The following is a 10,243-nucleotide window of genomic DNA, read 5'->3' on the forward strand; positions in this document are numbered from 1 at the left end:
TTACTTATGGAAAACTTTATTTTCATTGATATTTCATTTGACATAATTTCAACATAGGTCTGTGCTCTAGGATGAGCCAAAGAACAGAAATCCTAAAGCTCTTGTTCTGAGTAGGGCGTGGGGTTTTGAGGCCCCCAGTGCTGATACCTAACATTTTACCCCTTGAGACATTACCCAGAGATACAGAAAGAGGCGACAGCATCATGTATAAGAATCAAACTGTATGAGAACATACAAGAAGAAGCTCTTGGGTTACATACCACCCACCTCTTTAAGGTTGTAATGATAATGACTGATTTCTTCTGGAAAATTCAATGTTATTTTTGTTCTGTTAAGTAAAATGTCAGAATATGTGAAAATGCTGCACTTGTTTCTCTTAATACACTAAAAATAGCGGAAGTTTTTAAATTCTTCATGAGTCCAAGCGGGACATGACTACTACTGATGGGGTCTATTCAACACACTAATTCCAAGTTTGGCGACCATCAGCAAACTGTTCAAAAGAAACACATAAACAAAAAATATCAGGTAAAGGACAGAACAGGCACTCGACTATTTTTTCAAGAAACTAAAACTGCAAGTCCTTCACAACTACATGGTGAGGAAATGCCAAGGCAGAGCAGGCACAGGTGAACCTCCATTCCTGGAAGTACCAAAGAAATAACATGCCGAGGGGCAGTTTTGCACCCCACTTGCTTTAAAACTGTACATGTGAATCCAGAGTTCCTAATCTAACAGCCAATAATTCAAAGAGATAAGTAAACTGAAGGCTGGGAAGACCAAGGTCTCTCCAGGGTCACAGAGCTAGTTAATGGTACATTACCAGCCTCCCAGTTCACTGCTCTTGACCTTGGTCTACACAGACTTTAAGCATTATGCCTGACAGCATCATAACTAGGATCAAAGTCAGGTAAGGGATCTTCCTCCAGATGTTTAAAAATTCTGTCCTCAGAGTATCTGTATTATAATTAAGGAACACATTTTTTGTTTAAATAATCTGGTTTGAGTTTTATAACCAAAGGTAATTAGACAGCAGGATTTAATCACAATTCCCTTTAAGGAAAATGTTCAATGATAAAGGATGCCCAGACAACTCAGAAATATGGAACTCATGCTGAAAGTTGCAGAAAGAGCCGCAGTCATGGCTTTGCATGAAGCTCCTTCCACTGGAGGCAGGAGCGGGATGGACCAGATCACAAATGTGAGAGCAAAATCATGAATGCACTTCATTTTGATGTTAAATCAACTACTGTTTCTGCAGCCTTTCCTATTTGTGTGTAAATTACGTCACTTCAGTGATGTCCACCATCAGGCATACCAGAACAAGTAAATTTTTGAATGTACAAAGTCTTAGGGGACATGAAACTAAACTCCATACTGGTGAAGAACAGCAAGAGAAAAGAAAATACCTGGCACCAGCAATTAAGCCCGCAGGCATAAATTTTCCAGAGTGGTAGAATCTCATTCCCATAATGCCAGCTAAGGTTCCAGATGTAGCTGATGGGAAAGAGAAAAAGAACCAAAGATCATTATATCTTATGTGTGGGAGAACCGAAGTCCCATCCCTCTTTCAGGGCCCAGACCCCATCTCATACTATCACCTCCTTCCCCAGGGCTACCCGTGTTCTGTGGGGGTAAGAACAAGTATTGGAACCTACGGCCCTCACAGTCTGAGCCAAACGGCCTTCCCGGCCTCACCTCCTACCACTCTTCAGCCATAGTTTCCTCCCAATTTGCCGCAGGTCTTTTTTTCCTATTCCTACTGATGTATTTACATTGTAGGCTCTTCTATTCAATGTCTGCTAAAATACCTATCATGTGCCACGCACTGCACTAGGGGCTGGAGGACAAAACTATCATTAAAAAAGGTCTTTAGGGGCGCCTGGGTGGCTCAGTCATTAAGCGTCTGCCTTCAGCTCAGGGCGTGATCCCGGAGTCCTGGGATCAAGCCCCACATCAGGCTCCTCCGCTGGGAGCTCCTTCTTCCTCTCCCACTCCCCCCCCCGCTTGTGTTCCCTGTCTCGCTGGTTATCTCTCTGTCAAATAAATAAATAAAATCTTTAAAAAAAAATAAAAATAATAAAAAATAAAAAAGGTCTTTAAACAGGGGTGCCTGGGTGGCTCAGGGTCAAGATCCCAGAGTCCTGGGATCAAGCCCTGCATTGGGCTCCCTGCTCAGTGAAGTCTGCTTCTTCCTCTGATCCTCATCCCACTCATGCTTTCTCTCACTCTCAAATAAATAAAGTCTTAATTAAAAAAAAAAAAAAAAAGGTCTGTAAACAGCAGATCCAGCCTATTCTGGAAAATCAGGAAAGGATTTGCTGAGGAAGTGAAGATCAAGCCAAGATCTAAAAAGTAGGTGTGAATGAGCTAAAGGGGGAAGAAAGCACATTCCATGCGGAGGGAATAATACACACAGGGCCTTGTGGTGAGAGGGAACTGAAGGCTAAAATATGGCTAGTGAGGAAAAGAGGCCATACCACAGAGCCTTGACAGCCATACTAGGGATTATGTTCTTCATCCTCAGAGCAATGAGAAGCCATTAAAAGACATCAGACAGAGGGATACATGAGCAGAACAGAACCGTTGAAACAAAATTCTAGCTGTTCCATGGAGAACAAAATGGAGCAAAACCAGAGCATGTAGGGATACCAAATGAGAAACTTCCTCAGTAATGCAGGAAAAATACAGGGATAACTGGGAAGAGAACGGTGGCCATGGAGATACAGGAGGCAATCTAGGATATGTGCTGGAGGTAGTGTCCTATTAGTCCTATTAGGACTTACTGGTGAATGAGATACAAAGATGGAGGGGAGGAGAGCAAGACCCAAAAGGATGGAGAACACCAGAAGACCAGTGTATGTGAGGACAAGAGGTCAGGTTTGGGCAGATGCCTTGAGACAACTAATAAAAGATTTCAAGCATGCAACTGTATATGTAAGAGTAAAGCTTGGAGAAGAAATCCGTTTGTGAATCAATGACCTGTTTCAATGGTAATTTAAGGCCTGCACTCCAATGAGCCAAGCAAGAGGGTATAATGAATAAAGAAAGAGCCAGGTCTTGAAGCACCTGGGTGACTCAGTCAGCTAAGCAGCCAACTCTTGATTTCGGCTCAGGTCATGATCTCAGGGTCATGAGATTGAGCCCCATAGCAAGTTTCATGCTCAGCGGGGAGTCTGCTTGGGATTCTCTCCCTCTCCTTCTGCCCCTCCCCCTGCTCACTCAAGCTCTTTAATAAATAAGTCTTAAAAAAAAAAAAAATAAGACAGGTCTTAAGAACTTCAACATTTAATGGCCAAAAAGGAAGATGGGTCAACAAAAGAGAACAAGAAAATAAAAAGGAAAACAGAAGAGTGGAAAATGGATTGGTCCGCTACGCTGAGAAAGCTAACAGGCCGCTAGAATGAGGACTAAAAAATGTACACTGCAAAGGTGCCTGGGTGATTCAGTCAGTTAAGCATCCAACTCTTGATTTCGACTCAGGTCATGATCTCAGGGTCCTGGGATTGAGCCCTGAGTCAGGTTCCTCTGTGCTCAGCGGGGAGTCTGCTTGAGACTCTCTCTCCCTCTGCCCCACCCCGTTTGTGCATGCACTGGCGCTCGTGGATGTGTGTGTGTGCGTTCTCTCACAGATAAACACAGATCTTCAAAAAAAAAAACGAACACTGGATTCTGAAAAATCCAGGTCACTGGCACAATCCGGGAAAGCTACTTCCATGGACAAAGGAGACAAATACAGAGACTGAAGTGGTCGAGAATGTGAAGGGGAGGAAATAAAAACAAGCAGTATAACAGATTGTTTTAGAGAAGTTTCTGAAGGGGGAAGAAGGGCAACAAGTGGAGAAGGAAGTGGGGTCACGAGAGGTCCTGTTTTCTTTACTGGGTGAGAAAGGACACGTGAACACGAGCAGGAGGGATCCATCTACAGGGTGGAATCCAAGTAAGAGATGGCATCTTTGGCAGCATAACACTCCAGAAGGTCGGGGAGCAGAGACCCAAAGCCTGGGTGGAGGGACTGGCCTTGGAGAGAAGAGAAACAGCACAGCAGAAGGCATGGATGCTGAAGCCCCTTGTGATGGATGCTGCTCTTCTTTAAGTAGGCAATGAGCTCATTTGCTGAGAGTGGAGGAGTGGAATCAGAAATGGGAAAAAAGGAAGTCTGAAAGTCGTTCAGGAGCTTGAGTGCCGGAGCTGTGAGGCAGAGCTGAGAGCTGGGCCCCTCCTCCTTCCGCAGCACACCCCATATCAGCCATTGCTGACCTCTCCTGCCCAGCCCATGGCAACTCGTGCAAACTGCTCTGTTAACATGCTTGTTCTCCCCACCACACTTATAATAACCAGAACTATAGGTTTTCCGACTCTGCAGACTTGTGGAGACAGTGAGATGGCCACGCACCTAGTGCAGCGCCTGATACACAGGTGGAGCTCAATAAAAATGCACCCAAAGCCACCCTGATAAGTAGTAATCTTCCCTTCTCAGCACTCCTCACTGTCTGTGTAGCTCACAGGGCTTTTCAGCAGCCCTGCAGACCCATGTTTCATGTCAGTCAAGGTAAAGGCTCCTTGAGGCCAAGGCCTATGCCATACATTTAGCTTAATGCTAAAGGGCTAATAAATGATTTCCAAATGCGAAAAATGCAATATTGATGCAAACCGAAGCCTGACATGTGATCCTCTGGGAATGCTCAAGCATATAGTCTTCAGTGGGCAATCAAAATGATTAAGAGACATGTAACTGCCTTGCACAAGTTTATTATTAATTTCATTGGCTAAATCTAAATTCATGAGGCATGAAAACCCTTCCATAGTCTGTACACAGAAAATAAACAGAAACCAGTACAACTCCCCGCACCCCCAATTTTAAAAATTCCCTAGCACTTAGCAGAAGTAATAAAACGGTCTTCATGTGAAGAACCTGTCACATTCCACCAATCCAGGGCCTCTTGGTAAAGCATTCTGGATACATAATTGTAGGAGGGAAACAGTGACGCTGACATACCTAGAAACACCCAAATGTTCCTCGGATCCTGAGACAGCTGATAAGCACCTAGGCCTGCTAAACTACCAAAAAGCAGCCCAGCAGCCAGTGACGGGACACTACCTGTAGAGAAGCAAACAGAGTTCTACATTATAATGTCAGACGCTCATTTCATTAACAGAAGTCACAAGATTTCCTCCCCCTACAGAGGAAAACCTCAGAGAGAATTTCTCTCAACACAGCTCATAACCAAGGAGCCCTCAAACAGGAAAATGTTTTGGGGAATTTGCTACTTTACAGAGAAGACATTCTCTTTTTTAATAGACAGACACATCCATCTAGGGCAAAAAGAAGGGCTCCTAACCAGGCCTACCTTTCAAAGGCTGGAAGTGTCCCCAGGCAGGACCTCAGGCAAATCCCCAAAGGAGAGGGAAACAGGAGCAGTGAGTTTAAAACAAAAACAAAAACAAAAACACTGGAGAATAAAAATTCTGGTGTGTGTGTGTTGGGGTGGGGATGCAGGCTAGAAGGAGGTAGAAACAGCACCTTTACTGATAGACCTGTCTAAAGAGGGGACTTCAAAAAACGAGAATGTAAAGACAAGAGTTTTCTTCCTACTTAGCACAGAGACACTCTGGGGTCAAGGCTAATGTGTGGTAGTCAAAGATAACAGCGACCTACTACCACCCCTGCCCAGCAGCTTTAGATAAAGAAGCCAAGAACAAGTGAGTAGACAAGAAGCCTGACTTAAGTCAACCAGATAATGGAAAAGCAAGTGCAGGACCAGCTACGGGACTGACAATAACCCTGCACTCAAGCTAGAGGGTTTAAACAAGTCAAACAAGACTGTACTTTGGGGACCCTGGGGACTCACTCTTTACCAGCAACAATGTGAAAATCTTAGGAGGTTAAGTCGCTATAAGCCATACCTGCTTTTGCATAGCCAATGATCCCACCAGAAGCAACCAATGCTGCATAGCCAAAGCCAATCCAATGTAAAGGCACTCTGAAAATGAAAGAGTAAGAAATCAGCGCCAACCATGGCTGAACAATAAAAAAACAATCACAGGATGGGACTAAAACGTCGTCAACCAGAACAGTCCTATCACCATACAAATGAACATAAATCCCAGAGGTTAGATGACGTGCCCTAGTCGGTGAAAGAGCCGGGACTCAAACCCAGGTCCCTGGCCTACATGTCCATCCTCCCATATCCTATGCTGCCCAAAAGTCTATTCTTAGGGCCCTTTTCAGATAAGAAGAGAAGCTTTGGTTTTGAGAAGTTGCTGGCTATTCCTCTCCCATTCACTGTACTTACAGTGGGCCAGAGTCCTTTTGCATTGTTCTTTTTCACTGTGACCAGACACAAGAGTACACCAGGCCGGCACCTGTGAAGGAAGGGCTGGATGAGTGGTGGTTAATTGCATGGCTCTCTAGCAGTCAGAAGGAAGTAGACCCAAGTTCCAGCTCCACCCCTTACTTGCTAAGAAGTAACAGGCAAGCTACCAACCTGTCGTAGCCTCACCTTCCCTCACTGTACCATGAGAATAAGAATGGTACAAATTTCCTAGGGCTCCTGTGAGCATTAAACGGGGTAATAAGTAAAAAGTGCTTAGCATGTAGTAAATGCTGAGAAGATACTAACCGTTTTGGTAATAACTTCCATCCTAATAACACAGGCCTACAGGAAACTGAACACAATTCACTGATCAGGTCTGTACAGGTAATGAGTTTACCTTTATGTCAGCTAACCAACTTATTACTAAATCAGAAACTAAACATCCCCTTAATTCAACTATTTTAATTGCCCCTTTCTGCCCTTGCTCAAAGAATTCAATTACAGTAATAGTATCTTGCAAAACTTTGGCTATTTACTTTTGCATCAAATCACTGATCTTTAGACTGAGATCGGTGAGGGGGTAAAATACTGGAAAGCCCAAGTCATAATTAATGTAGGACACTTCGCTCTTGGCGAAGTAGGGTGTAACTCCTTTCTTAAAGAAATGCATTTGGTATCCAATGAGGTTTAGCTTGAAAACAATTCATATCCGTTCTGTTTTAAATTTTTAATTGTCGGGCAGCGGGGTGCTTGGAATTGTACCAGTCGTCATTTCCAAGAAGCACCGAGATACTGAGACTTTCAAGGAGCTGGAGCAATAAAATCCACAGGAAACTAATCACCACTACGCTACATCTATAAGCATTTGTCTCAAGAGCTCAGGGATCCTGCAACATTCACAATCTATTTTAAGCAAAGCACAAAAATGCGCGACTAGAAAGGCACTATGACGCAGCTTAACGCTCCTGACTGGATCTGGGGGACGAAGACTGGGCGGCAGCAAAGCCTCTTACGTAATCCCCAAAAGTCAAAAAGGTATAGAATAATAATTCCCAAGTACCGAACCGCTTTGCCGTAGGTACGCACCGGTCGACAAGAGTACACGCACCTGCGGCGGGCAGACGAAGTCCCGCCGGAAACGTCGCCGCACGCACTGCTTCCCTAGGACAAGGCGGAACGTGGGGCGGGGCGGAGCCTGCAGCCGGGCTTGAGGGGTGGAGTCGCGCCGTGCGCATGCGTCCCGGGGACTGGAAACGCATGGGCGGGGTTTGAGGGGAGGAGTCACAGCGTGCGCAAGAGTCCCGGAGGCGGGGCGGGGCATGGGGCGGGGAGTCGCCCTGAGTCCCGTGAGGTCCTATGCAGCCGGTCCGACAGAGCTGTCCACCTGTGAACCTCGGCTTTCCAAAAGCCTGCCAGAAACCCAGAATTTGAGTCGGGTCTTGCAAGAGGCATCGAGAGCACGGATCCCAGAGAAGGGCATCTGAGGATGGATTCTGAAAGACCCTATTAATGGAGGGATTTGTGGTTCACCCGGTGTAAATCAGAGGCATGCCGTCTGGGAGGAATGTCACTCTAGCCAGATCACGTTTTTTGCCTACAATGGTAACAACCACTTTCTTACTGCAGAGATGGTGGCCGCAAGCCAGGGTGTTTACTTTAGGGTGTTTACTTGAGCAGCATCTTAAAGGAGAGAGGATAACTTAAATATAATCTCTTACAACCTCTCTATCCCCCAGTGTCCACAAAACATTATCTCCATTCCCACTACAGATCTGCTTTTCTTCCTTGCGTTTCTTGCAGGACCACTCAGTTGCTGTACACCAAAATTTGTGTTTATCCTTGATGTCTCTCTCTCCTTAATCTCCTATAAGAATCAACATAGATAAATCTTATAAATACAATCTTGAGTGAAAGAAGGAAATTGCAGTTCACACATACCCCCAAAGAAAAACTTTCCAGTTGCAGCAGCTCCTGGTATTCAGATACCAAAACTGAATCTTGTGTTTACCATAACTGATTGTAACCAGGGAAAGCAGATAACAACCAAGAAGAATTTGAGTAATTCCAGTATGCCAGACCCTCACTGAATTACAGGAAGATGTTAAACAGCCAACAATGGGACTTAAATCCAGTTCGGAATGGCTGTAGGGATGCATCCCTCCCTATGCAGGGGTAAACTTAAACCTTAGTTACAACCACTGTGATCTTACCCCTGTCCGTTAGACAAAGAAATTGAACCACAGAGAATTAAGTAAATTTCCTACAATCCTAGTCCATGCTGGAGCTGTTATTTGAAGTAAGGTCTGTCTTTCAAAACCTACATCCTTAACTTCACATTATGTTGCCTCTGTGTCATTCCTCAACCAAAACACACAGCATTTCTGTGTGTGCAGTTCCACAGTTTATCGTAAAGTAAGTTGGTCTCTGCTCTGTTTCAGTTACAGAGTAAATCAAATCAATGATTTGCATTCAGTAATGTTTGTAGTTGGCATTAACATATTTTAGGAAATAGCTCAGCTCTAAACTAGGAGCCCACTGAATTAATTACTGGAACCCTGAACCACAAATGTGTCAGTGGAGTGTGACCAAGATTGTGTAAGGGGCAAGTTTTTAGTCTCTGGCACTGGGGTTTGTCAGTAGGTTGTTTTGTTTGGGTTTTTTTTTCCTAAAGATTTTATTTATTCGACAGAGAGAGAGAGACAGCCAGTGAGAGGGAACACAAGCAGGGGGAGTGGGAGAGGAAGAAGCAGGCTCATAGCGGAAGAGCCTGACGTGGGGCTTGATTCCAGAACGTCAGGATCACGCCCTGAGCCGAAGGCAGACGCTTAACGACTGAGCCACCCAGACGCCCCGTTTGTTTGGGTTTTTGTTTGTTTCACAGAGGCCTAGAGTCAGGATTATGTTTGGTAGACACAAACGTATACACACAAATAACCAGAGCGGTAAAGACCATCTGCCACAACAGATCGTGAAAAAGGAATTGTGCTTCAATTTCAGCATTATTCTATCATTTTTGGAACCTTGTGTATGTGACTTAGCACATGAAGAAACCCCCAAACAAAAATGTCGAAAACATTTCGAAATGTTTCGAAAAATGTCGAAAACGAAATTCCTGGTTGCAGGGTTTCACCTAATGTCTATTGAGTATCCACAACACAATTTCTAGGTCTTTAGGATAGATTTTATAGCTTTGAAGAGCAGCTTCATCCGTTCAAAAAACCTTTCTCCAAGTTCCATTAATAAATTTCTCCAGCTTAATTAATAAAGGAGATTATGAAAAAATACTGCCTGTGTTCTCAACCAAACCTATCTACCACATGCTTCTGGGACCTCCTATGTTAGAGCCATAATAGTAGCAGAAAAAACATGAAGTTTACTAATTATACGCCAGACACTATATGAAGTGCTTTACATAGACGCACTCATTTAATCTTCATACTAACCCTAGGCACTAGAGACTATTATTATCTCTTGCTTTTACACACAGAGGAAATTAAGGGAGAAAGAGGTTATCTAACAGGGAGAAGGCCACACAGTTCATACACGACGGAGCTGCCCTAACTCCTTTAGTCTGTTCTCAATACAGTAACCAGAACACTCCTGTAACAAGTGAATGTTGTCATTCCTATGCTCAAAACTCTCCAGCGGCCCCCTTTCTCAGACAACAGCCTGTAAAGTCCTACACATCTACCTCCCAGCCCTCAGCTCACTTTCATCTCCCCTTTGTTCATGCTGCTTTAGCCTCCATGTCCCACCTCTGAGCACCTGCACCTGCTGCTTCATCTGCCCAGAACTTCCCAGGTAATCTCCCAGGTCACTACCTTGTCTCCTTTATGTCTTTATTCAAAGTCACCTTCTCAGTGAGGCCTTCCTGGATCATCTTGTTTAAAATTGCAATGCATAGAGGCGCCTGGGTAGCTCAGTCA

The 10,243-nt window shown here is 44.4% G+C and overlaps 1 protein-coding gene across 3 annotated transcripts; it reads right to left on the reverse strand.

Moving 5' to 3' along the window:
* On the reverse strand, window positions 1–7,564 carry LOC100468905 (transmembrane protein 14C). Of its 3 annotated transcripts, none has more exons than XM_011220605.3 (6): window positions 7,426–7,564; window positions 6,297–6,366; window positions 5,908–5,984; window positions 5,000–5,101; window positions 1,410–1,497; window positions 1–493 (listed from the first exon to the last, which is right to left on the reverse strand). In XM_011220605.3, the coding sequence occupies exons 2-6, from the start codon at window positions 6,317–6,319 to the stop codon at window positions 439–441; spliced, it is 345 nt and encodes a 114-aa protein (XP_011218907.1). In that variant the 5' UTR covers window positions 6,320–6,366; window positions 7,426–7,564; the 3' UTR covers window positions 1–438. The 3 variants fall into 3 exon arrangements, with proteins under 3 accessions (XP_011218907.1, XP_019651617.1, XP_002915953.1); XM_019796058.2 differs by having other exon boundaries at window positions 7,404–7,531; XM_002915907.4 differs by having other exon boundaries at window positions 7,378–7,516.
* Between the last annotated feature and the right edge of the window lie 2,679 nt (window positions 7,565–10,243).

The sequence above is a fragment of the Ailuropoda melanoleuca genome, chromosome 5 (assembly GCF_002007445.2).
Source record: "Ailuropoda melanoleuca isolate Jingjing chromosome 5, ASM200744v2, whole genome shotgun sequence".
Taxonomy (NCBI): domain Eukaryota; kingdom Metazoa; phylum Chordata; class Mammalia; order Carnivora; family Ursidae; genus Ailuropoda; species Ailuropoda melanoleuca.